At 42.4% G+C, this 27,807-nt stretch overlaps 1 protein-coding gene and 1 pseudogene across 2 annotated transcripts; one reads left to right on the top strand and one right to left on the bottom strand.

Moving 5' to 3' along the window:
* Positions 1–6,995: 6,995 nt before the first annotated feature.
* On the top strand, positions 6,996–26,062 carry LOC148352112 (SUN domain-containing protein 3-like). 2 transcript variants are annotated; one of them, XM_088354298.1, is made up of 9 exons: positions 6,996–7,166; positions 11,623–11,713; positions 14,476–14,663; positions 19,292–19,344; positions 19,422–19,566; positions 22,924–23,042; positions 23,111–23,284; positions 25,462–25,551; positions 25,620–26,062. In XM_088354298.1, exons 2-9 carry the CDS (start codon positions 11,625–11,627, stop codon positions 25,725–25,727), a joined length of 966 nt encoding a protein of 321 aa, XP_088210424.1. In that variant the 5' UTR covers positions 6,996–7,166; positions 11,623–11,624; the 3' UTR covers positions 25,728–26,062. The 2 variants fall into 2 exon arrangements, with proteins under 2 accessions (XP_088210424.1, XP_088210425.1); XM_088354299.1 differs by lacking the exons at positions 6,996–7,166; positions 11,623–11,713 and adding an exon at positions 13,593–13,697.
* LOC148352113 (U2 spliceosomal RNA) lies at positions 12,961–13,045 on the bottom strand (annotated as a pseudogene).
* Positions 26,063–27,807: the final 1,745 nt, after the last annotated feature.

Here is a 27,807-nt window from a genome sequence, read left to right as displayed (position 1 = left end):
ACATAATGAACATCAATAAAAAAAGACAGGTAATATGTCGAAATTTGTCCAGAAAGTCCATGGCATCAACGACACCTTGAGCCTGCAAAATTGTTCAAAAAGTCCATGACAGCAACGAGTTTCCCATCTCTGCATGCTGGTCCATGCAGGGTCTTATACTATAAATATGTTTAAAATTAACTGGAAGGAGCACAACCAAGTTTATATTTAATTATACATGCCAACCTCCATCCATTACCTGCACCGCTTATCCTCAGTAGGGTCGCGGGGGTGCTGGAGCCCATCCCAGCTATCTACAGGCAGTGGGCAGGGGACACCCTAAACTGAATGCCAGCCAGTCGCAGGGCATACGGAGAAGACCCACGCGACCACGGGGAGAACATGCAAACTCCACACGGGGAGGCTGAGGTAGCTGGACTTGAATCCTGAACCTCCGCACTGTGGGGCTGCGTGCTAACCACCCAGCCGCTGTGCCGCCCTACATGCCAACCTTTTGACATTAAAAAGCGATAAATTCAATTGTGCACTCTTTACGCGCAAATTACAATCCGTCTGTCACGGTTGCCATGGCACCCAATTGACCCCGCCCGTGTGGTGCCAGCTGCGGCTCATTGACTGATTGGCATTACGTCTATTTAAGCTCAGTGCTCTCACTCTTCGTTTGTCGGTCTGTCAACGAAACTCTGCCCCGAAAGACGTGGGTTTTGACTCGGTCCTGTTTCCTGTTGGCATTCCCTTTTCAGTATTTTTCCCGTTTATTTTCGTCCTGTTTAATATCGTCTTCCAGTTTCGTTCCCGTCTATTTTTTTCCTGTTTATCATTCTCTCCTGTTTTCGTTCCCGTCTAGTTTGCCCTGTTTTATTTCGATATCCTGTTTCATTATAATTCCTGTCTGTCCCGTTCTGTCCGGTATCCACCCCATCTGTCCGATATCTACTCCAGCAATTGGTATCGATCTCGTCGGCCTCTGGCTTCCTATCATTTCACGCCAGACTGCTGCCTAACGTGCATGACTCCCCATTCCCCGTCAAATAAAAGGCTTGTGTGAGAAACCTCACGCGTTAGGGGCCTGATCCTGTTCTGGTTCATGGCACCATCTTCTAAATATTCAAAAACAACCACATGTGCTTGTTTCTGGGTTCATACAAGGGTACGGAAGCCTTGAAAGCGCTTGAATTTTAACAAGATTTCAAAAGTGTTCAAATTTTAGGTGAAGAGCCTGTAAATGCTTGCAATTGTTGCGATTTTTTTCCAGCAGTCTGACTCGATAAACAACACATTGAATAAAGAAAAATAAATTGAGTCTGGGGTATCACGGCGGCGCAGTGGTTAGCGCATGTGCCGCACACTTCTGATGTCATGAGATCGAAGTTTCCTGTGTGGAGTTTGCATGTTCTCCCTGTGATTGCGTGGGTTTCCTCCAGGCACTCCGGTTTCCTCCCACATTCCAAAAACATGCATGTCGGGTTAATTGGCTGGTCCAAATTGTCCCTAGGTGTAAATGAGCGAGTGAGTTGTCTGTCCCTGTGTGCCCTGCGATTGGCTGGCAACCACTTCAGGGTGTCCTCTGCCCACTGCCCGAAGATAGCTGGGATGGGCTCCAGCACCCCCGCGACCCTACTGAGGATAAGCGGTAGAGATAATGAATGAATGAATGAATAAATCGAGTCTGCTTAAAAATGACCCCGACATACCCAATTTCTCTGTGCCGTTGCATTTCTTCTTCCCTCGTGACTAACGCCAGCTGGCATTAGTTTGTATGGCGTTGTTATGTGAAGCATCATTGCCCTCTACTTGTCACACACTCTAGAGTCAATTATGCGGGGTACCGGAGAAATTGCAGGATTGGCTTTGAAAGTGCTTTAAAAGTGCTTGAATTTGGCATGTTTTTAAAACGGAAGTGGCAAACCTTTAGGTCTTCAAGGGTTTTTTGTTGTTGTTTGACTTGGAAGCGGAAAATTTTTCTGAAAATTGGTAAGGGGAGAAAAGTGGTAGTCTGATGAGTAAAGCGGTAGTGTCGGTGAGTAGGTTTGATTATTGTGAATTCCAGAAAAACGCAAAGCTTTCAATACCATATTTTTCTCCAAAAACAAAACAAACAAAAGCACGAAATTTTTTTGGTTTGAACAATTTTATTGACACTATTAACAGCAAACAAACAATGTGAGGCTTGAACAATTTTTCTCGATAATTTTAGCAGCAATTAAGCATATTCACAATTTCGTTATATCTGACAATATGACATTTTAACAATTTTTTCAACATTTTTAACAGCAATTAATGGTTTGAACAAATTCATTGACACTATTAACAGAAAACAAACTTGTCAATCTCAACAGCAATCAAGCACATTCACAATATTATATTTCAATATGACATTTAACAACAAACACAATGTGAGGTTTGAACAACCCTTCTCTAAAATCTTAATAGCAATCAAGCGTATTCACAATTTCGTTGTATAACATCTTTGTTACAAATCCACCGACACCAACAGCAGCAAAACAAATACGACAATCTCAACAGCCATCAAGCATATTCACAATTTTGTTATATCTGACAATATGACATTTTTTTTTTTGGTTTGAACAAATTTATTGACACTAATATTAAAATAAAACAATCATGACAATCACAACAGCAATCAAGCACATTCATAATATTATGTTCCAATATGATGTTATTACCAGCAAACACATAGTGAGGATTTGAAAAAAAAAACTTCTCGAAAATCCTATTAGCAATCAAACATATTCACAATTTCATTAAATGACATCTTTGTTAGTGTCAATAGATCACCAACAACAGAAAACAATTATGACCAACACAACAGCAATCATGCATATTCACAATATTATATTCCAATATGACGATTTTAACAACAAACACAATGTGAGGTTTGAACAACCTTTCTCGAAAAACTCAATAGCAATCAAGCATATTCACAATTTCATTATATAACATCTTTGTTAGTGTCAATAGATCCGTCCAGGCCAAAGTTGATTGTCCTCGGTCTGAAAAAATCCACCGACTCCAACAGCAGCAAAAACAAAACCGACATGAATTAAACAATTTCAGAGTTATTTTCTTTCAACAGTAGTTAACCAGCGTGTAAAAGGCAATACTATTGTGCAAGGGCGTAGCTCTGCCATCCCACCCTCCCAAACAGCACTCTTACAGTCCTCTTTTTGGGTCTTCTCCAGGCCGTTGCTGCCGGGACTCCCACAGTGTAGCTTCCGCTGCTGTCGGGACTCCCACAGTGGGTCCTCTCAGGCCGTTGCTGCCGGGACTTCCACAGTATATCTCCCGTTGCTGCCGGGACTCCCACAGTGTAGTTCCGGTTCCCATCTCTGGGTGGGTGCAGACGAGTCTTCTTTATGGCTGCGTCCTAGCCCCGCCGCTCGCAGATTGTATGGTATCCGCAGCCATTTGTAGCACAGCCACAGGGGGGGTCTGCCTGCACCTCCATACCAACAGGTTTCTGGAGGTCCAGATGGCGTCCTTGATGGCTGCGAGAGTGAGCCAGTCCCTGGCAAAGTCGTTCTGAGACCTCATCGACCGACTCACCCCGTAAAGCACGTACTGTGCATCAGGGACCTCCCCTGCTGGCAAGTCCGGGAACTTTCCTAGTTGGTCGGCCATTGTCCACAAGACCTCGGCAGCGCTGCACTCACAAAAAAGGTGCCTCACCGATTCCTGGGCGCCACAGCCAGGTCGAGGGCACGTCGAAGTCGCCGACATACCTCGGTGGTGCATTACGGCTCTGACTGGGAGAACTTCATGAGCCACCATCCATGACAAGTCTCTTAGTCTGTTTGGGAGGGCAGGATGATTCACGTTTCTCCAAACCGTTGTAGGTTCGCCAAACGCAAGCCCCCGCACAGGGCTTACTGTTGCTCGCTCTTGCACAATAGCAATAAGGGCCCTGTGGTTTTGTAAATTGTGACATTCTTGTTTTTCCAAATCAAACTTCTTTAAAAAATCCCTAATAAAGAGATGTGTTGGTGGCAAGTTAAATGAAACTGGAATCAAACGATTGTTTGGTACAAGCTTTAGCTTCCGCAAATATGAGCCCATCCAAAACCGGGTCATTGCTTGACTTTTCGGGTTGTTGGGTGGGCCCACAGCGTTTTGGAAGTGGAGAGAGACATATTTGCTTCCCAGGAAAAGCTGGAGGTCAGGTACTCCTTTTCCCCCTTTTTCCTTTTTCTTTTTCATTGTATCTCTTTTTATCCTTTCCCACTTTGATCCCCAGACAAAGCGAAAGATGGCTCGGTCCAGTTGTAATAGCACGTTTCTTTTGGGCATAAAAACTAAACTGATTGACAAAAGCATTGGTAGGATGATCGCTTTGATGATAAGGACCTTCCCCTCTATTGTCATTTTTCTCAGTGACCAAAAAACAAGTCTTTGCTTAACTTTCCTTGTCATGTCATCCCAGTTGGTCTCGCCTCCTCCATCCGCATTGAATTTAATCCCTAGGATTTTCTGGTCTGTCTTTAATACCGTCAGCGGGAGTCCTGCCTTTTCTGTCTCTTTCCACATTCCATAAAACTTTACTTGTGATTTTTCTCTATTTAGCCTTGACCCAGACGCCCTTCCAAACAGGTCAGTCAAGTCAAGGGCTCTTCCAACAGATGCGCGGTCAGTACATAAAATATTAAAATCATCCATGTACAAAACACACTTGATAATTTGTCCCCCACTTCCTGGGATATTGATCCCTTCGACAAATCTATCTTTTCTTAACATTTGTGCCAAAGGTTCAATGCAAAGAACATAGAGAAGCGGAGACATAGGGCAACCTTGACGTACACCGCAGTTGACCTCGATTGCTTCCGATAAATTCCCGTTAATCATGAATTTGCTAAAGATGTCTCGGTATAGCAGTCCTACCCACTTGATGTATTTTTGGGGAAAACCACATTTTTGCAATACCCTGAAGAGGTATTGGTGCGAGACTCGATCAAAGGCTTTTTCAAAGTCTAGGTTTAGGACCGCTAGTCGCATGTTTCTGTCTCTCGCATAACAAATGGTGTCACGGATCAGCATGAGACTGTCGTTGATCTTCCTTCCCACAATGGCACAGGTTTGGTCTGGATCAACCAAGTCTCCCAAGACTACAGACATTCGTGTCGCTAGAAGCTTGCTGAAAATTTTACAGTCCACATTTAAAAGTGTTATAGGTCGCCAGTTTTTTAAGTCAATTTTGTCTCCTTTTTTGTGCAATAGAGTAACTATCCCTATTCTGAAACTGTCTGGCATATTGTCTCGACTGGAAAATTCGTTAAAAACCGTAATCAGATCTGGTGCTAAAATATCCCAAAAAGTCCGGTAAAATTCGAGGTTGAGTCCGTCCTCCCCAGGTGATTTGCCTTTTTTCATAGCTTTTATGCAATCATTCAGTTGTTCTTGGGTAAAGTCTGACGTTAAAAAGGGGTCTTGACGCACTGATCTTGAAATATGATCCAATACATGCCCCATTTCATTCTCATGTGTTTCTTTCTTTTCAAATAATTTTTTGTAGTAGTCTTCTACCAATCTGGTTATTTCACTACTTTCCTTTGTTATTTGCCCGTTTTCGTTTTGAAGTTTAAAAAGCCCCTCATTTTTGCTCATAATTTTTTTAAAAAAGTAGCGTGTACATTTTTCCCCTTCTTCTATTTCTCTTTCTCTGCTTCTTATTATGATGCCTTTACTCTTTATTTCCGCCAAAGCGTTTAGTTCTTGTTTGGTCTCTTTGATTTCATCATTAAAGTCCATCCCCTTTTCTGTTAGGATGAAATAGCGTTGGAGTCTTCTTTGTAGACCCGACATGCGTTTCATCTCTTTAAGTTTCTTGTTTTTCCCTGCATTTTTAAAAAAGGTCTGTGTTCGTTTCTTTGTCATTTCCCACCATTCTGCTCGAGAATCATACGAGTCTTGAAGGGTCTGCCAGTCTTTGTAAAGCTCTCTGTATTGTGTGACTATAGCCTCATCCTCCAGCAAAGAGCAGTTTAACTTCCACAAACCCTTCCCAACAGTCATACCTGAAGAGAATGAGAGAGAGCAGGACAATAGCAAGTGATCCGAAAAAAAAACAGGAATTAATCTTGCATCACTCTGTGCTAAACCCCTTGTAAATATGTAGTCTATTCGAGAGGCTCTGGCATTGTCACTACTGAACCAGGTGAAGCCCTCTTCTCCTGGATGTATGGATTTAAAACAGTCCACCAGTTTAAATGTCCGGCACATGTCTTGTAATAAAGTTGATGTTTTATCTACTTTAAACTCCTCATCGGTCCTCTTTCTATCCTTCCGACTTAGGATGCAATTAAAATCTCCTCCCACGATTAGTGGTTGATGGCCTAGCATATGCGACTGGATGTCCTCTAAAAGTTCGTACCTGAGATGTCTGTCGGCATGGCCGTATATGTTAATTAGGTTAAAATCATTCCCTATATAAGAAAGTTTTGCTAAGATTGCGCGTCCTTCTCTCATCACAGTACTCCCCTTTATGATGAGTTGAGGGTTGTTTATTAAAATGGCTACCCCATCGTTACGGTTTTCATTCGAGCCACTCCATAATGAAGGATATGGCCAAATCTCTTCCCACTGTTTATAATTTTTTAGAAAGGGGATGCAGCATTCTTGTAGTAAAAACACATCTGTTCTGATAGTTTTTAAGAACGATAAAACACTGTGAGCCTTAATCTTTGATCTCACACTTCTCACATTGATAGTAGAGAATGTAATGTTCATAATTGTGGTTAAAGTATTTAAACTAGTTAGACAAAACCGGGGGATCTGAGTCCATTCTTTGGTGATCATCAAGAGTGTCACCTGTGTCAGACAAAAGCACGAAATGTCAAAATCCTCATTTAATTTTCTTTTTTGTTTTTGAAGATTTCTATCGTTTTCTAGCTCCTCGGCAGCACGATCACTTTCTCGCTTACCTTGAGCCAAAGTGATGACGTCACGCGTCACAGGGCTCGAAGGAGCGGCAACAAGCGATGACGTCACCAGGTGAGGAGATGGCGGCGGCGGCCTTTGTGGCGCCACGACGATCGCAGTTTCTCCCGACCGGCGAAAAATGGCGGCTGCTCCCGGTTAGAAGCCCTGTAAGTTGGCAACACCTCCTCACGGGGATTCCGATACAACAGTCGGCTGCCACTACAAGTAGAAATGTGAGTAGAAAATAGAAACTAAAACACTTAAAAAGCAACTTTTGCAAGGCTTGATTGACGCTTGGGTTACGGGGAAGGGGCGGGGCTACGTGTGACGTCATTGTTGCATTTTGTGATTTGTCTTGTTCGAAGGTTCAACAAAATTATTTTAAAATTAAAAACATATATTTAGTTGAGACAGAATTAAGAATATGTGTGCAAATATTGTGTTGTGCATGCTTTGACCGCTAGGAGGAGCATAATAAAGAAATATATTTGTCTCTCGATATAAAGCTTAATTCGTTCGTTAAGTAAATTTATGTAAAGTTGGAACCATACATATTCATATATACTATAGCAGGGGTGTCCAACTTATTTTAACTCGTGGGCCACATGGTAAAAAAAAAATCACGGGAATGGGGGGTATGGGAAACTAGTAAGTAATGGCATAAAAAGTGTGCCTGAGCTGGAGGGCTGGAGGTCTTTTCGGAGGCTCACTATTAAATTAGGATCCTTAGATGTAAGATTTTAATATAAAAGGATTATGGAAGTTTTTTTCCCCCTCTCTATATTTTTTTCTGACACTAACATTTAATCTCTCGTAGCATTTATCAACAGTGGGTTTGTTAAAAAAAGAGCAATTGAATTAATTTCCACTATGATTTATTTAACGCAGAGAAACTCATGCAGACTCGAAAGTGACAAGAATAGCATACTAACATGAATTAAGTGATTGATTTAATGACTTAAATGTCTTTCTACTCTCTATTTCTTTATTAAAATATTTACCTGAATATGGGAAATTTGCTGTTAGATTTCATATCCACTGCAGAAAATAGCTAATACGTATTTAAACTTCTGTATTTAAATGTATTTTTATTTTGTATTTTTTTTATTGTCTTTAACAGCCAGTCCATAACTCGGTGGATACTTTGTGTGTGGTGCCTGGCTTTGGAAACATCCATTGTATTTAAAACGGTCATTCGGGCTCATTTTTCTCTTGTGCTTCTCTCAGCATTGCCTTGGGTCCACATTTCCCCCGCGGGCCACAAATTTGACTTATGTGGCTTAATGCGTTCCATAACAACCTGTATTAGGTATATATAAATATATATACTGTCAAAACCAGAACAGAGACAGGACCCACTTGCGTACGTTTCTCTCAGTTTTATTGGGAAGAAGGGAGGAAGGATTGCACCCATGATCCGGTGATCGCTGGTCGCGGGGAGCAGGTCGCTCTGAATGCGGAAGTGGCACTTCCGTGGCAAGCCATGGCGGTGTCGGGAGCGGAAAAAACAAGTCAGTAGCCGGGACAGGGGAGCAAAAACGTGGTCGATATCAGAAAATGGGCCGAAGCCGGGAAACAGACAGGAGCCAAAACAGGAGTGAGTCAGGGTCGGAAGCTTGCCTAGAGTAAAGTGAGGTTCGCGGACGGACTGACAACAGGTGACGGAAAGACGGGGGTTAAAATAGTGACAGGGAGCCAATCAGAGGTCAAGGCAGTACCATATATAGAGAAATATAACAATACAAAAAATCTGCAAAGCATTGTAGTACATAAAAACATCGTACACATAAACTCTCTCTCTCTCCCTTCTCTCTCTCTCTCTCTCTCTCTCTCTCTCTCTCTCTCTAAGAAAGCTTAATTTATATGGGTTAATTTCTCCCGGACATTTTCGCTTTATTTTCTGACTCTCAGTGAAAATAAAACCCTCCAAATATTTCTGATGCAACAGTTGTATCCGTCCATATGTAGTGTAAGTCAATGCTTGTGGCAAACCCCATACAAGCACACTTTCTGAACAGGCTGTAAACAGCAATGAAGCCTGCTTTTGGAGTGAGAGCAAATAACCACCGTGCAACTTATTTAAACCATTTATTCGGATTGCTCCAATAAGCGTTCAGGATACAGAAACAAGTTCTTCGATGGGTTTGGTGCTTGTAGGGTGTCGCAGAAATTCCCCCATGTACTGCTGCGATAGAGGTAATTCTCTGCAGATGAATAATAATAATATGTACCTAAATGGGACTAATAGTACATGAACGAATGATACCTGCAAACTCCGGCTTACTCTCTGAAAAACCTTCATGTGCATAGGGTTGATTTGTCCAGGAAATGTAAGTTTTATATTCTACCCCACCAAGAAAATGCTACAGTCCGTATATGATAGATGCAACAGTTGTATCCATCCATATGTAGTGAAAGTCAAGGTGTCATGACCAGAACAGAATCACGACCCAAATGCGTAGCGTTAACCACAAGTTTATTGATAGAAAGATTAAGGGCAGCGCCCGCGATCCGGTGCTCGCTGGACGCGGGAAGCCAGCCGCTCACACAATCGGATCGTGATCTGAATGTGGAAGTGGATCTTCTGGAGCGGGAGATGACGGTGTCAAGGACGGAAAAAACAGATTCGATAGCCGGGACGGGAGAGCATACGTGGTCGGGGTCAAAAACAGGTCGTAGTCGGAGACAAATGGAAAAATGGGTGGAAAAACGGGTGTAAAAAGCGGGACAGGCGGGAGTCAGAGTTAAAATGCTTGCCTTGTAGAAAAAGAGGTTCGCTGACGGACTGACAACAGGCGAGTGACAGGATTTGGTTTAAAAAGGACAGTGAACCAATCAGGTAGCCAAACAAGCGGGCACAGGTGATCCAAATCAGTCATCATGACACAAGGCTTCTGGCAAATTTGATGCATTTAACAACTTATGTTATTACTATGTTATTACTGTGTTTTATGTTACACGGTTGCTCATATGAGAAGTTGGATCAACTACAAAAAATATCTGCCAAGAATAAGGGCACTGAGGGATTTACAAATTACAGTACAGTGACGTCTCGGTTATCGCGGTTAAAGGGGACCGAGACCACCCGCGAAAACTGAAAATCCGCGAAGTAGCGGCGCCCCTTCAAAAATGCTTGAAAAAACATATACAGGTATACAGTACACCATATAGAATACGGGTAGAGAGAGAGAGAGAGAGAGAAATTAATGTTATAACAAAAAAAAAACTGTAAAGTATGTTGTCTGTTTACAATAACAATTGAGGGTCTACAACACTGTTCTACCTAACAATTTACTTACGAACAACCAATAATCGTTATCAGCTTTCAAAAACAAGCAAACACTACAATTAGCTAACATAATTAGTCCGTCGTTTTGCGCAAGAAATTAACATTTATCCGACTGGACTGATGGGCATCGGGAGAAGCTTGGGCTACTGTAGTGAATGGGCCAATGGGGAGTCGAGTATTCAGCGTGTGCTGGCCAATCAGCTTGCGTGATGCTTAGCGTATACGTGCATTTCTTTGTGTTTTAAAATTTTCTAAAATGATGCAATTAGAAGGGCAGCACGGCGGCGCAGTGGTTAGGGCATGTGCGGCACAGTTCATGTCTTGGGAACCTCCTGCGTGGGTTAAAATCCAGCTCTACACTCTAGTTTGTATGTTCTCCCCATGCTTGCGTGGGTTTTCTCCGGGCACTCCTGTTTCCTCCCACATTCCAAAAACATGTATTTCAGGTGAATTGGCCGGTCCAAATTGTCCCTAGGTGTGAATGAGTGAGCGAATTGTCTGTCCCCGTGTGCCCTGCCATTGGCTGGCAACCAGTTCAGGGTGTCCCCTGCCCACAGATGGCTGGGATGGGCTCCAGCACCCCCGCGGCCCTATTGAGGATAAGCTAATGAGATGAGATGATGCAATTACTAATTCTAATTGAATATTTTGTCTTCAAATTTTGTAAAATAATGTCATTTGTAATTTTAATTCAATATTTTTCATTATTATTAATTTTTAAATATTTTTTGATATTCTTAATTTTTGAATATTTTTTAGACCTGCGAAGCTCTGAACGAAAGTGGAACCGCGAACTAGCGAGGTTCCACTGTATATGCTATTTTTTGAAGAATTGGTTATGTCTTTAAATACATAGATCATTTCAATTATTTCTCATGCCAGTTCGCAATAAAAATTCATCAATGAACCATGACATGTTCTTGCGGGCAACACGTTGATGGCCCCTGGTAAGGGTTGGGTAGGGTTACTTTAACTTGATTACTTTCAATTTTGGATGACTCCAATACCAAATATGCTAATAAAAAACAAAAGAAACTAAATAGGAATAAAATGATGACTCGCAACACGTGGTAAGCTTTCTCTCCTGGCTTTGATCTCTTTGATCTCCGGCAAAACTAACATAAAATGCGACAGAAACAAAATGAAAATCAATCCGGCTTGCCAACATCATTTTTGCCGTTCCATGTATTCCGTTACTCCCCAAGCCTGCCAAAAATGGGGTCATTTTATTCCTATTTAGTTTCTTTTGTCTTTTATTAGCATATTTGTTATTGGAGTAATCCAAAAGTAATTGAAAGTAATCAAGTTAAAGTAACCCTACCCAACCCTGATTATATGGAATAGTAGGAGTTACTCCCTCAGGATCTGACCCAGACCCTCCTTTGTGTTTCATTGACCAGCCATGATAAGAAAAAGTTCCCGCCTGGAGTCATCGGGCTACTACACCAGCGACGGTCTGCCCGTCATTTCCTACAAGGAGACGCCGTACAGGTAAGCAGGTGTGTTCATGTTGGCCCACTTCAACATATCTACAAGCGTCAATGTCGCTGCCATATTGGATGTGGCAAAGTGGAGCTGTGAACAGAAAGACCGTCCAGACCACAGGCAGTGGTCTCGTTTGCCCGCGTCCCTGCGTCCTAGACGCATTGTTTTTGCTGGGGACGCATCGTGTCAAATCAACGTGCGTCCCCGGGACGCAACTTTTTTGACACCAAATTGTCATTAGCGTTTTTTAACAAAGATTTACCGCACTCCAAACTTTTCGTAAGGCAGATCCGTTGTTTTGTTCGAGTTGTCTAGTGAAAGTCCGTTTCTTTTTAGAGAACCGGCTTTTTCGGCTCAACTCATTCAAGAGAGCCGGCTCTCAAACGGCTCACTTGCTTTGATGCATTATATTACGAATGATGATGTAGTATAAAGAAGTTAAGAAAAAAAGGAAGTATAAAAGGAGAAAATGAAAAAGGACAGGTTTGTGGTGATCCCTTTTAATCAGTATATTACCAACAATAATTTAATGCAGAAAACAAATTAATAATTTGAATAAGAAAATGTATTATTCTACTTAATTATATTTGCATGTATCTTTTCCTTCGACAGTAAGCGTCCAAGCGCCTTCAATTTTTGAACTTTTTTTTGTAATAAACCTCATTCATGTCGAGCAACTCAGTGTCTCACAACAAATTGTTCATTAACAATATATATGATATAAGGAAACACATGTACAATATAACACGTTAAACTACATAAATAAACATGTTTGGAAAAAAAATATATTTTTTTGTATTTTGTAAGGGAAAATCTGACAGTTTGTAGGGGCATGGAGCACACTAAATTTTGGGGACCCATAGATCTCTGTTGGGACCAGTGTTCCCTCTAAGCTGCGCGCGTGCGCAATTGCGCACTGCTCCCACATTCTCAGCGCACAAGAAAATCGAACCAGCGCACAAAAATGAGGGCTCAAAATTACTAATTAAGAAGCGACTGAAGTCAAAGTTACAGTGCATGAAGGTAAAAATACACAGGTTCCCCTGACGTGTCCCAATTGCGGTATTTTGAAGTTGAGTCGAAGGAGAATGGGGGTTTAAGGGTTATTGATCTATCTTCGTTATTCATTATCCATTATCCGTTATCGGTCAGTTCATTATACGCTACAAAGCCTAGGAGCCGGGACACTTACTCTCAGCCAAAAGGCTAAGCTAAGGTCCTAGCCCTAAAGCCTTGTTGCGATCATTGCGAATGCACCGTTCCCGGAGGTACTGCAATACCGGGCCGATGCGTGGAGTGGACAGAGCAAGCTCTTATTCCATCTCCAGAATGCAATAACACAGTGCGCCTTATATATGGCTCAATATTAAATTCGCAAGGTCTCGCAACTTACTCAACAGCCGCCGACTAGATTCTCCCCCGAGCGCGAAGTCGTCCGCGGTGTATGCTGGGATTTATATACCGGCGTTTCATTGGCTAAGCAATGTGTCAATTATCATTTGAATCGATCACTATTGGCTGAAGTTATTCGGAGCCAAAACAAACCCTCCAATCGGCCGAGTTTAACAATGGCGTGGCAAGTCCGCGGTGTATGCTGGGATTTATATACCGGCGTTTCATTGGCTAACCAATGTGTCAATCATCATTTGAATCGATCACTATTGGCTGAAGTTATTCGGAGCCTCGGATTGGATAGATGGCCAAACCAAACCCTGCAATTGGCCGAAAAAGATGTGTCAATCATCAGTGAAATCGATCGCTATTGGCTGAAGTTATTCAGAGCCTCCAATAGGCTAGATGGCCAAAACAAACCCTGCAATTGGCCGAGTTTAGCAATGGCGTAGCAAGCTTAGCAAGCTTGCAAAAGTACACCATAAAGAAACATGTTTTATTAGTCTGTATTTGCAAATAATTTACTCTCCTGGATTTACTTCACTCACGGTTGTAAGAAGACCATGATTGCGTATCATTATTGAACGTGAGAACTTAGGTGAGTTATGCGGCTTTATATTTTCCCGGTATCTTGTTTTAGAACGATCTTGATGTTGCTGTGATGAGTTGAGTGAATGAAACTCAATTCCAAGTGTTTATTGTCATATGCACAGTAAAGTTGTGAGCGAAAAAGAAAATAGAAACATAGAAATGTTTGGCATTTCTTGAATCCCAAGACTTCAACCTTCCGAATGATATTTGAAATGACGCATTTAAGTGACATCGTACGGACACCGCATCCGCACGTGTCTACGACACGTATTTGCTTCTTTGCAAGCTTTGGGAATGTTAAGGGGGTAATCAGTTGGACTGAATCATCTGACTGTTTTGTCGACGTTCCCATTGTAGCGCCTTATAATCCGGTGCGCCTTATCTATGGAAGATATAGGACCAAAAACTATTTTTTGGGGGTGCGCCCTATAACCCGGTGCGCCCTATAGTGCGGAAAATACGGTAATTATTTTGCCACACTTGGGATTATGGTTGCTCACTGTTGTTTCAAGCGTTGCTCACCGACGTTGTGTGAACGCTCAGACCCGTGGAAAATTACAGGGAACATTGGTTGGGACCCCATAGATTTTTGAGCATGCGAGTCCCCGGGACCCATCACTTTTCGCTGCTAAAATGAACACTGCACAGGTGTCAAGGTCCAGTCCTGGAGGACTGTGGTCTTCCATGTTTCGGAGGTTTCATAACCAAGCTCTCGAGAAACCTGGACATATCTTGATTTAACTGTGTTTGCCGAAGGAGACCTCTAAAACACCTTGTCCTCACAGAAAGCTTTGGACTCGGAGCCGCGCTCTGCAGCGCACCCGCCGGTTCGTCACGGGGGAGCCCAAGGACGAGGCCCCGCAGTCGGGCTGTTCTTTTGTAGACGTCAGACGGGCGGCAGGCAGAGCCAGCAGAGTGATTCGCTTGGCACGGAACTACTTCATTCCCTTTCTCATCCCCGTCTTGTGGATTTGTAAGTATGCAAACTACTCCTAAGTCACGGGTGTGAAACAGGCGGCCCGCGGGCCGGATCAGGCCCGCTGAGGGATTGAATCCGGCCCGCGAGACAACAACAAGAGAAAAACGAGCTGCAGGTTGAAATATGTCCACTTGATGTTTGGCGCCTCTCACAAACTGTCACGAAGCGGAGCGGGAAACAGGAAAAAAGCACCCATTCGCGTGGACGTACTCACAATTTATTGGGGGGAGGATGAGGAGGGTGCGCACACTCGATCCGGGGATCGATGGTCGCGGAGTGGATTAGAAATCCTAACAAAAGACAAGTTGTCAAAAACAAACAAACGGATCATACCAAAAACAAAACAGGATCAAATACGGGCAGATTCACAGAACTAGGCATTTAACAGCTTTTAACAGAAGTCTCACGGAGTTTAACTATCACAAAACGAACCAGGAATCAGGAAGTCGGAACTCATTTGCGTAGCCGATCTTTCACTTCAATTGAGAAATAAAAGTTGTCCAACACACAAATGGACCAAAGACAAAACAAAACAGGTTCAAAGGCAATCAAAATTACAAACTAGGCATTACTCAGATCAAACAGGCATGAACAGGTCTTCAACAAGGTAAAGCAATGGTCTAGCAACGGGCAGTCCCAAAAGGAGAGTTTAAGTACTCCACAAGCAATCAGTTCAATGCGTCTCAGCCGGTGTCAAGGGGCGGGGCTAGCTGGATGCCATGACAACCGTGCAGGACATGACATTAACCAGGTTTACCAAACGTTCCAGCAACGCACAGTACTAAGGAGCGCGCTTAAGTACTCCAAGAGCAATCGGTCCAATGCGTCTCAGCCGGTGTCAAGGGGCGGGGCCAGCTGGGTGCCATGACAACCGTGCAGGACATGACACAAACGCTCTACTTGTATTCCTTTTATTCTCTCTCTCTCTCTTCCACCCTTTTCCCCCTCACTTTCTATCCCTCTCTCTTTTACTTGATCTGTCTATCTTTTTCTTTTTTTGTTCCTCTTTGTCTTTTTATCTATCTGTGTCTTTTTACCTTCTTTTGCTCTCACTTCCTTTTTTCCTTTTCTCCGTCTTTTCTCTCTCTCTCTCTTGCATCCTCCTCCTCTCTCCCCTTCTCTCTGTCTCTCCTTCTCTCTTTCTCTCTTTCTATTTCTGTTTGGATTTCTTTTTCTCTCTCTTCTCACCATTTCTCTTTCGCTCTCTTTTGTTTCTTACATTCTCTCTCTCTTGCTCTCTTTTATCTCTCTTTTACTTTCTCCCTTTCTCTCTTTCTTTTCCCACCCTCTCTCTTTTTCTCTCCCTCTTTTTCTCTTATTTCTTTCCCTCTCTTTTTTCTTTCTCCTCAATCTACTAGTTTCTTTCTTTCTTTCTTTCTTTCTTTCTTTCTTTCTCCATTTCTTCCCTCTTTCTTTCTTTCTTTCTTTCTTTCATTCGGTCCATCTCTCCTTTTCATTCTTCCTTCCGCATTAGTCCGGCCCCGAAAGAATGTTTGTTCTATCTTGTGGCCCCCGAGTTAGAATGAGTTTGACACCCCTGTCCTAAATGAAGGTCTGGTCCTGGAGAACCGTAGTACTGCTGTGTTGGACGAGGGAGACATTGAAAAGAGGACTAGATTTCCCTACCATTGATCTCTACCCTCGTTTAATCATCTCTAGTCCAGTAAAAAAAATAATTGTATATAAGGTCTCCAACCTTTTTTCAAGTCAAAAGCTACTTTTGGTTACTAATTAGTGAAAAGGTCTAGTCGTTTGATATCTATCTATCTATCTATCTATCTATCTATCTATCTATCTATCTATCTATCTATCTATCTATCTATCTATCTATCTATCTATCTATGGTAAATGGTCTGCATTTATATAGCGCTTTTCAAGTCAATGAAGACTTCCCAAAACGCTTTACAATGTTCAATGCGTCAAACTTACCCATTCACACGCACTCACACACACACTCACACTCACACACCAATAGCGGCCGTGCAGCCATGCAAGGCGCCAACCTGCTTATTGGGGGCATTAGGGATTCAGTGTCTTGCCCAAGGACACTTCAACATATAACACGGAGGAGCCGGGAATCGAACCTGTGATCTCTTAATCCCAAGACGAGCGCTCTACCTCCTGCCGCATCTCTCTCTCTCTCTCTCTCTCTCTCTCATCTCTCTCTCTCTATCTATCTATCTATCTTTCCATCTATCTATCTATCTATCTATCTAAATAAATTATTATCTAAATATCTACATATCTACCTATCTATCTACCTTTATCATATCCCTCAAGAGGGGTGACCGACAGCAAGACAAACACATACAAATATAAAGAAAATAAAAAAGGGAAAAGTAGCAAAAAACACACACAAACATTTTTGGACCATGGCCAACCCAAATGCCCAAGCACCCAAACAAGTTAGGCACCTCGGCACCAAAGTTGGTCATGCTTTTGTCCCTCCAGATGAAACGGGGCACAAGAAAGCAGCCATGTCACTCGGGTCAGGGTGACACAACACACTCTTTTGTTCAAGAGCAGGGCCCGACAGCTGTCACTGGTTTACCCCTGCCGCATCATACGGGTGCCCTGCCCATCCCTTAGAACAGGTCCAAACATCCCACTATCCTTATTTTGAAAATAACATCTTATCACTATGTTATTACCAGGTTAAAATAAACCAGGTTGAAATGGTTCGATAGTTAGAAATCAAATTTTCTTGAAAACCACAATGACCCATGATGTATTCTCAGAAACAGTCGGCGTGCTACTCAGGTAGTCTCAAGGGGCTTTCTGGTGCCTGCGGGCACCATGTTAAAGACCCCTGGCATGTATTATTCCGGAGAGGGTCCTCTTTAGTCATTACTCTTCACTTTTCTAGTGTAAAGAGATCTTTGCAAAATGTATTTTAATGCTCTTTTCCCAATGAGAAGATCCGAGTCCTGGAACATGGTAAATTCAAAGTCTCAAATTCAGATTGAGCTTGTTACAATTGCCAACGGACACATTACGCGGAGATGCAGATTAAAGAAATGATGTTGAATAACCAAACCCAGTAACAAAGTAACAAACAACTAAATAGATATCCTCCAAAAGAAGGAAGAAACTGTCATGATGTCAGAGGTGGACCCAAATGCGGAGGAGCATGAGGCAGGTGTGCTCAACAAGGGATCATCATATTCATTGACAAAAAACAGGAACAAAAAATGAAAAAAAGTGTCTTAACCATAAACAAAAAAACATATCTGACATATGAACAGCAGATATTACAAAAGTGGCATACAATTAAAACCAGTATGACAATGGCAAACTAAGTGAAAAATGACAAACCGACAAAATCAAAATGGTTTTTAAAAGGGTGCAGGATAATTGGGCACAGGTATGTGGTGATTGGACACAACCTTGCCCAGTTCAAACCCCGTTTGGAGCCCACTAGTCATGGGAGGTCTGTTGAAACCTAACAGGAACAGTCTTAACACTGCACAGGGGCACCGCCAGTGTTCCCTCTAAGCTGCGCGCGTGCGCAATTGCGCACTGCTCACACATTCTCAGCGCACAAGAAAATCTAGCAAGCGCATAAAAATGAGGGCTCAAAATTACTAATTAAGAAGCGACTTAAGTCAAAGTTACAGTGCATGAAGGTAAAAATACACGGCTTCCCCTGACGTTGTGTCCTAAATGCGGTATTTTGAAGTCGAGTCGAAGTTGAGTAAAGTTAGTAGAGTTTTTCGATAACCGGCTTCTTCGGCTCGGCTCACTAAACGGCTCAAGTTGTTTTTGCTTCTTTAATCCCAACACGACCAAATATTATGTAAAATTATGCACAAAATGACTTAAAGGAATGGGGAAATAGAACAAAAAAGAAAAAAAATACCAAAATGAAAAAGTAGTGAAAAGCTGAGAAAAAAAAGAAACAAAAGGAAGAGAAAAAAAGAAGGAAAAATTTAGAAAAAAGCCAGAAAAAAAGAAAAGAAAGAAATGTAGGAAAAAAAGTAAATAGAGAACAAAAAGAAAAAAGTAACAGCTCGGAAAAAATAAACACAATGAGATTTTTTTAAAGGAATTTTAAAAAAAAGTAGAAAAAAAACACAAAAAAAGAAGAAAAGTTTGTGTTGCATTCAAATAATTTCCAATGATATCAAGTGAATCTTGTTGCCAACATTGTACTTCCACTAAAAAATGTGATTAAGTACAGTTCTGTATCTTACAACCGACGAAATAAGCCCCCAAAAATGTTAATATTATGCGACAAAATATATCAGAAAATAAAAAGAAATGGATATCTTGCGAAAGAATTGTAAGAACAAACGACGTTTGTAGGCAATCGTACATGAGTCAATTCATTCAAAAGAGAAAAATCATTTTGCATTGCCGGAAACTCAGCAAAATGTAACGTGATGTCAAGTTTTGGACATGTTTGATCATTAATTATCTTGCCACACTTGGGATTGCCGTTGCTCACTGTTGTTTCAAGCGTTGTTCACCGACTTTGTGTGAATGCTCAGACCCGTGGAAAATTAGAGGGAACATGGGCACCACTCCTGATCCATTTTAAGTAAAAACCCTGTCGTTGTGATAAAATTCTCGCCCACAAATGAAATTGAACTGTGTCATAGATCTTTCACTTCCTGTTTCAGTGTGCGGGCCGTTCATACGACAAATGATGGGCGGCTCCGACCCTTCCAGTCCGGTATGATTGCCTTCCACCATGCTCGCCGGAGAGCTCTCAATATAGCGACTTTTGTAACGGCCCTGTCGTCCCAGCAGTTTTCCGGCAACGAGTTTTTGGAGGAAGTTTCGGGAAAGTTCGACGAGATCAAAGCGCTTGTTCACAACTACGAGGAACGGATGCGCAAAGATGACAAGGTGCCGCTGTGGGCAACCGTTCCAAACTACGCCCTTGAGTCGGCGGGTGAGCGCATGCATACTTACTCGTCTTGGTGCATCACCTTCAAATTTTATAACCTGAAGAAGCATCTAACATTCCAATGACAAAAGGGACTGACCAAAGACAAATACAGACAGACAGACAGACAGAGTCGGATACAAACGGATAGACAGGTAACGTGATAGACACGACCTGTGTGACAGGCATGAGAGACAAACAATATATTTGGGACAATATTTGCTTCTGTCGCATTTTATGTTAGTTTTGCCGGAGATCAAAGAGATCAAAGCCAGGAGCGAAAGCTTACCACGTGTTGTGAGTCATCATTTGATTCATATTTAGTTTCTTTTATTAGTGTAACCGCGGTGTTCCTGTTCCACCAAAGATCCACATTCACGCTGGACTGGATGATGAGGTTTTTTTTAATTACAGTTTCTGCAGATGAAATGAGTCACACCATTAGCATAAAGCATATCAAAGAGCTTTCTTTTCAATTTACATAAAATACATTTTAGAATATCACAATACATTTTTACATCCATTTTAACAAGATACCTTTAAAAAGAGATCGTATAGTGGATTTTTAACGTTTACAATGAATTCAACATATTTTTCTTTAGTCTGAATTTTAACCAACATCATCCTTTTTAATATATATGAGAAAATAGAAATAAGAACAATAATGAGTATAAAAACGGGTACAATTTACCTGCAGATGAAATGAGTCACAACATTACCTTTTCTGCTGGCTTTGATCTCTTTGACTCGACAAGGGGAATTAACATTTTGGTAAAACAGAAACAAAACAAAAATAAATCCAAACAGCTTGACAACATCAATCACATTACTGTGCATGTTGAGAGATTTGTCAGCTGTGGTTATAATGTTTAAAATTAACTTATTTTGTGGAGCACCAAAAGATGTGTCTTACCGTTAGCAGCTCTCTCTGTAGACTGCCAACAAACCCCGCCTCCCGGTCACATGTCAGAAGCCAAAACCAAACCCCACCCCATACCAGCAGGTGGCACTGTTGGACTCATCATTGCAGGACACTTACCAAAAACTATACACATATATCAGCAGGAATTTCAATAAAACAAAAGTTATTTATTACACCCGTTACATTAGCATATTTGGTATTGGAGTAATCCAAAAGTAATTGAAAGTAATCAAGTTCAAGTAACCCTACCCAACCCTGAATACAAATATGAGGCAAACATTACAGAAAAATACAATTGTGTGATATCAACAACAGAACATTAATCTAGTACATACATTACGACAATTGCCCATCCATCCATCCATTTTCTCCCGCTCATCCTCACCGGGGAAGCCCAGACCTCCCTATCCCCAGCCACTTCATCCAGCTCATCCGACAGGATCCCAAGGCATTCCCAGGCCAGCCTGGAGACATAGTCCCTCCAGCCAAATAGGTCGGTGGGACATCCCCGGAACACCTCACGTGGGGAAGCGACCAGGAGGCATCCTTATCAGATGCCTGAGCCACCTCAATTGGCTCCTCTCAATGTGGAGAAGCAGCGGCTTTACACCAAGTCCCTCCCGGATGACTTAGCCTCTCACCTTATTATGACAATTATACATAAGACAAAAGTGAGACAAAATCGATGGAAACAAAACAAACGCGTGACAGGCATGAAGGACAAACATGATAGACAAAAGAGGCAAAAAACCAGACACAAAACCTGTAGAGAATCAAAACAAATGACTGCCCGGCATATAACACAAACAATTAATGTAAGACAAATAAGAAGGATAAGATAACTATGAGATAAACCTGATGGACAAATATAAGACAAGTATGATGGACAAGACAAATTTCAGTCAAATATTATAGAAAAAGGACATGTGGGACAGGCAAACAATTTGAGACGACATTATAGACAAACATGAGATGAGACAAACAAGACAATTATAGAAAAAGGACAAATGCATTAGAAAACCCATGAATGTGAGGAAGAACATGAAAGACAAAATACAAATTTAAAATAGGCAAAGAATAAATGTGAGACACAACTTGTAGAAAAACAAAACAAATGCATGACGGGCTTCAGACACATACAAAATATGTGAGACAAAAAAGATGGATAAGGCAAAAATGAGACTCATTTGCTAAGAAAAAAAGACCAAAGTGAGACATACATGATAGACAGAAGTCAAATGTGAGACAAACCTGACAGACAAAACAAATATGAGACAAACATTGAAGACAAATAACATAAGAGAGACAAACATAATTCGACAAAGACAAATATTTGACAAAAACGACAGACAAGACAAATGTGAGACAAACATGAGAGACAAAACAAACATTGAAGACAAATAATAAAAGTGAGACAAACATAATTCGACAAAGACAAATATTTGACAAACATGACATACAAGACAAATTTCAGTCAAATATTATAGAAAAAAGACAATTGGGACAGGCAAAAAATCTGAGACAATATTATAGACAAACAGATGAGATGAGACAAACGAGACAATCATAGAAAAGGGGGAAATGTGTTAGAAATATGAGAGATAACCCATGAATGTGAGGAAGAACATGAAAGACAAAATACAAATTTAAAATAGGCAAAGAATAAATGTGAGACACAACTTGTAGAAAAACAAAACAAATGCATGACGTGCTTCAGAAACATTCAAAAAACGTGAGACAAAAAAGATGGATAAGGCAAAAATGAGACACATTTGATAAGAAAAAAGACCAAAGTGAGACATACATGATAGACAGACGGGCTTCAGAAACATTCAAAAAATGTGAGACAAAAAGGATGGATAAGGAAAATATGAGACATGAGACACATTAGATAAGACAAAGACCAAAGTGAGGCATACATGATTGACAGAAGTCAAATGTGAGACAAACCTGACAGACAAAAGACAAATGCGAGTCAAAGGCGAGAGACAAAACACATATGAGACAAACATTGAAGACAAATAACAAAAATGAGACAAACATAATTCGATGGAGACAAATATTTGACAGAAATGACAGACAAGACAAATGTGAGATAAAAAATGACAGACAAGACATAAATGAGACAAAAATGAAAAACAAATGACTGAAGTGAAATGAACATGATCGACAAAAGACAAGTTTGACACAAACATGACAGATGAGTCAAATATGAGACAAACATGAAAGAAAAAAAGACAACAATGAGACAAACGTGATAGACAGAAGACAAACATCTGACAAGCAAAACAGACAAAAGGAAAATGAAAGACTACGGTAGACACCAGCCAAACATATGATGAACATGACAAAAGACAAAAATGCTGGAAACATGTCAAAGAAAAGACCATTTTGAGACAAACCTTGACGCCGCAGGGGCGCGCTTGTTTTCGGGTCAACAGGTGCCAAAGTTTTCTGCAGCGGCACGTCGGCGCCACACAAGGTTAAGACTCTACGCTTGTCCATCCTGGGTTGGGATTGGGACTTCCGCCAGGCCGTCAGGGCGCAAGTGGTCATCGAGGTGAAGTCCGTTCTGGTGCCGGTTACCGGTCTTCGGCCTCTTTGACGCGGCCCCGTTTGTCTCCTCAGGGCGCGTCGGAGCTGAACCCGGGTAACTGCTGGGCCTTCGCCGGGCAGCAGGGCAACCTGACGGTGGAGCTCTCGCACCCGGTGGTCGTCACCAGCGTCACCATGGGCCACATCACCAAGAGCATCTCACCCACTGGGAAAATTCCACACTCGCCCAAGGATTTCTCCGTTTACGTGAGTACCCCGTACCTGCTGGACAAATTACGTTTATTATGCATTTTAAGACGTGTACAATGTACAAGAAAATCTATACCGAAAAACGCAAATTTTTCAATGATGGGTACCATCCGGTATACACCGACTATCACCAAACGGAAAATCAATCAAGTCAAACGAGTTTGCCGCGGTAGCCTCTATCTCAGTATCGTTTTTTTTCTTTGCAAACGAAGCGAGCGGTTTGATGCTACTGTGTGCCGCCTCGGATTTCATGTGGTAGTTATGTAGTGAAAGGAAGTCCGTCTCTTTTTAGAGTACCGGCTTTTTCGGCTCAACTCATTAAAGAGAGCCGGCTCTTAAACGGCTCACTTGCTTTTATATTACGAATCATTATTGTTGTATAGGGCAGCACGGCGGCGCAGTGGTTAGCGCTTGTGCGGCACAGTTCATGTCATGGGAACCTGTCGTGGGTTCAAATCCAGCTCCAGACTTCCTGTGCGGAGTTTGTATGTTCTTCCCGTGCTTGCGTGGGTTTCCTCCGGGCACTCCGGTTTCCTCCCACGTTCCAAAAACATGCATTTCAGGTGAATTGGCCGGTCCAAATTGTCCCTAGGTGTGAATGAGCGAATGAGTTGTCTGTCCCTGTGTGCCCTGCAATTGGCTGGCAACCAGTTCAGGGTGTCCCCTGCCCACTGCCCGGAGATGGCTGGGATGGGCTCCAGCCCCCCCGCGACCCTAATGAGGATAAGCGGTACGGCTAATGAGATGAGATGAGATTGTTGTATAAAGAAGTTAAGAAAAAAAGGAAGTATAAAAAGAGAAAATGAAAAAAGTCAGGTTTGTGGTTATCCCTTTAATCAGTATACCAGTGGAACCTCGGTTTTCAAACGCCTCACAGTTCGAACAAATCGATTCTCGACCAAAAATTTCGAGAAATTCTTGCTTCGCTTTTCGTTCAAAAAATCGGAGTTCGAATGCCGGTACGCTAGGGGCGATGATGAGCGGCGTATGGGTGTAGATTGCACCCTCCCCTCGTGAAGAACTGTTGTCACGTGACCGCGCACTTCTTTTTGCTTTCGTTTTGAAGATCCGTGAACGGAGTGTTTTAACCCCTAATTATGCCTCGGAAAAAGGGCGGCCCAAGCAACAAAGTTGCTACAGGTGAAAAAAGAAGAGTAGTGCGTACAACTATTGCATTTAAGAAAGAAATAATAGCAAAATATGAAGAAAATGTGGGAGTTTATTCATAAATCGTTTCTTTATCCTTTAACCGCTCAACACTTGTTGTGGAGACCCCGGTGCTAAATGACGTGTAAACGACCTGATTTTTTTATTTTTACACGTTCATGTTAGCGTAATCTTTCGTACGGAAGATCGTTTTAATCCGTTCCAACACCCTGAATGCTTACCATGAACGTAAACATGAAGCTTACCCAGGCTAATCGTACGTTCGCGTTAGCGTAATCTTTCGTACGGAAGATTACGCTAACGTTTTTGCTCTCCTGTCCCGGCTACTGACCTGTTTTCCGCTCCCGACACCGCCATCGCTCGCCACGGAAGATCCGCTTCCGCGTTCAGAGCGACCTGTGTTGAAGAAGATAATGATGATCAAGAATTCGTCTCATACGCGTTCACAGAGAATGCAGGAATCAATGGCGTGAGAGGGAGCTCTTGTTTATTGTTGCAACCATCTCAACAAGACAAAACTCCGAGAATCTCAGATATGCGTGGGTCTTTATAGTTTCAACACAGCATGTGTAAACGGTGTAGCCCGTCCCTTTCACGTGTACATGCCACGGATTCTGTAATCATCAATTCTTGGAAATGCTTTTAAGTTTGGGTCAGTTTGCCCTTTGCCGTTATCTCTTGTCCTCCCTTAAGGAGGATTGTTTATACTAATTCGTCCGCCGAGACCTTCCCGAAATGTAAGCAACATTTCTCCCAAAGTTAAGCAAGTCTTTCTACATGTCAGCAAGTCTCCTGAACAAATGTATGCAAATCTATTCTACAAATGCAAGTTTCTATTCCACAACACCTGCTTCCCGCGTCAAACGATCACCGGATCGTGGGCGCTGCCCTTCCTCTTTCCTTTAATAAAACTTGTGAGAAACGTAACGCAATTGGGTCCTGTTTCCGTTCTGGTCCTGACACTATTATACTATGTCACATGCGGCCCTGACTCCTTCTCTCCGCAGGGCTTGGAGTCTTCGGAGTCTGATGGCGTTCTGCTGGGGAGCTTCAGATATAACGAGAACGGGGGCATGTTCCAGAACTTCCAAGTGGCAGTGAGTAGGACACGCTCCATGACAGAAAACCTCTCATTGAGGAGAAATGTTCTCCGATGTTCTTGCAGAACGAAGGTGTGAGCACGCTCGTCAGGTTGAGCGTGCACAGCAACTGGGGGGACCCCAACTACACTTGCCTCTACAGCTTCAAGGTGCACGGACGCTTGGCGTCTTGAGGCTGGCGCATCCACGTGGACACAAATGGAACTACAGGCGCGAGCGCACCGCAAAACTCGGGGAAATCCCTCCAAGCAAGCGGAAATGACGTCAGCATGCACCGGTGATCTCTCTCAAATTGCACTCCCACCTTTTTTTACACTTCGGAAGAAAGCATGTTTGGGTCAGGTTGCCATGGCAACGCGGCACTTTAAATACGACATGTGCAATACTGTGTATTTATATTTTTATATTTATTGTATTCTTACAAGATATATAGTGTTTTTTTGCCTTTATGGTTATCGTGACGAGAATCAAGTTACATTCATGCAAAATAAAGACAGTCAAATCATGATTAGTCGTGTTTTCATTGAAATCTGCTTGAAATTTCAACTCTTTAGAAGACAAGAAGGTAAACTTTAGGGAAGTGGTTGGCAAACACTGGGCGGGGGACTGGTAACGGGCCGTGGGTCGTTTGGTATTGGGCTGCACAGAAATAAAATGCCTTGGTTTTGCCTTATAACAGTAATGAACCAGAACAGGATCAGGACCCAAACGCGTGACGTTCTCACACAAGCTTTTTCATTTTACGGGAAATGGGGAGTCATGCACGTTGGGCAGCCGTCTGGCGTGGAAAGACAGGAAGCCAGAGACAGATGAGATCGATTCCAAGTGCCCGAGTGGATATCGGACGGATGGGGTCAATACCAGACAGGACAGGACAGACAGGATAGATCATGAATCAGGATATTGAAAATGAACAGGACAAACTAGACAGGAACGGAAACTGGAGAAAATAATAAACAGGACAAAAATAGACGGAAACTAAACTGAAAACTGATATTAAACAGGACAAAATAAGCGGGAACAATACCTCAATTAACACTAGGCAAGACTTTTTCGACCCTGACTCCCACCTGTCCCTCTTTTTTGCTCCCGTCTGTCCCCCGGCTTCGACCCGTTTTTGATCCTAACCACGTCTACTCTTCCGTCCCGGCTTTCGACCTCTTTTTGTCCCCGACCACGTCTTCTCTCCTAATCCGGCTTACTCGCTTCCGACCCCGTTTTTGCTCTCCTGTCCCGGCTACTGACCCGTTTTTCCGTCCCCGACACCGCCATCGCTCGCCACGGAAGATCCACTTCCGCGTTCGGAGCGCAATCCGAGTATCAGAGCGACCTGCTTCCCGCGTCCAGCAATCACCAGATAGTGGCCGCAACCCTTTCTCTATCTTCCAATAAAACTTGTGAGAAACGCAATGCAAGTGGGTCCTGTCTCCGTTCTGGTGTTGACAATTGTGTTGTAATTATTAGGTGTTAAAATGGACTTAGTCAACCACTGAAACATTCGCCTTGTTCAAGGGCATAGAATGATTTACTTATGTAGAATTTATGAACCCATTTTAAATCGCATTGTGGAAGAATTTATCATGTATTTAAAGACATAGAGCACAGCAATTTCTCATGCCAGTTAGAAATCAAATTTCCTAGAAAATCTCAGTCACCCATTGCTGAAGATATACTTTCACAACTGGTGTGCATACTATTCAGGTTTTCTTAGTGGGCTACCCGGTGCCCGTAAGCACCACGTTGGTGAAATCTGATCCAGCTTGTCAAATTTGGAATGCCTGGCTGAAAGGGGCTGTACGGAATTTGGAACTTTTGTACTCGCTGCCGCTATATACTGTCTTGTGTCATCATTGCAGCCAGTCTAGCTCATCATGATGCGCATGCATTTCTTAGATGCACTCAAATCATTTTTTTTTTAATCTATGTGGGGATTTTGGATTGGCGATTGAGGCTCTTTGAGATTACCGTAATTTCCGCACTATAAGGCGCACCTAAAAGCCTTTTTTTTTTTCCAAAAACTGACCATGCGCCTTATAATACAGTGCGCCTTATATATGGATCAATATTAAGTCGCAAGGTCTCGCAACAAAGGCAAGCAGCCGCCGACTAGATTTCCCCCCGAACGCCAAGTAGTCCGCGGTGTATGCTGGGATTTTTATACCGGCATTTCATTGGCTAACCTATGTGTCAATCATCATTTGAATCGATCACTATTGGCTAAAGTTATTCGGAGGTCAAGGGGGCGGATCTTTT

This window comes from Urocampus carinirostris, chromosome 15 (genome assembly GCF_059441175.1).
Source record: "Urocampus carinirostris isolate Australia breed hairy pipefish chromosome 15, RoL_Ucar_1.0, whole genome shotgun sequence".
Lineage (NCBI taxonomy): Eukaryota > Metazoa > Chordata > Actinopteri > Syngnathiformes > Syngnathidae > Urocampus > Urocampus carinirostris.
The sequence above is the reverse complement of the archived record's forward strand: the minus strand, read 5'-3'. Positions and strand labels throughout refer to the sequence as shown.

Excerpts from the sequence above, each read along its gene's own strand:
- LOC148352112 (XM_088354298.1), top strand. The coding sequence starts at position 11,625 with ATGATAAGAAAAAGTTCCCGCCTGGAGTCATCGGGCTACTACACCAGC. Across the intron at positions 14,664-19,291 it reads CATCCCCGTCTTGTGGATTT|TGTGCGGGCCGTTCATACGA; the intron begins GTAAGTATGCAA and ends TTCCTGTTTCAG. Across the intron at positions 23,043-23,110 it reads GGGCGCAAGTGGTCATCGAG|GGCGCGTCGGAGCTGAACCC; the intron begins GTGAAGTCCGTT and ends TTGTCTCCTCAG.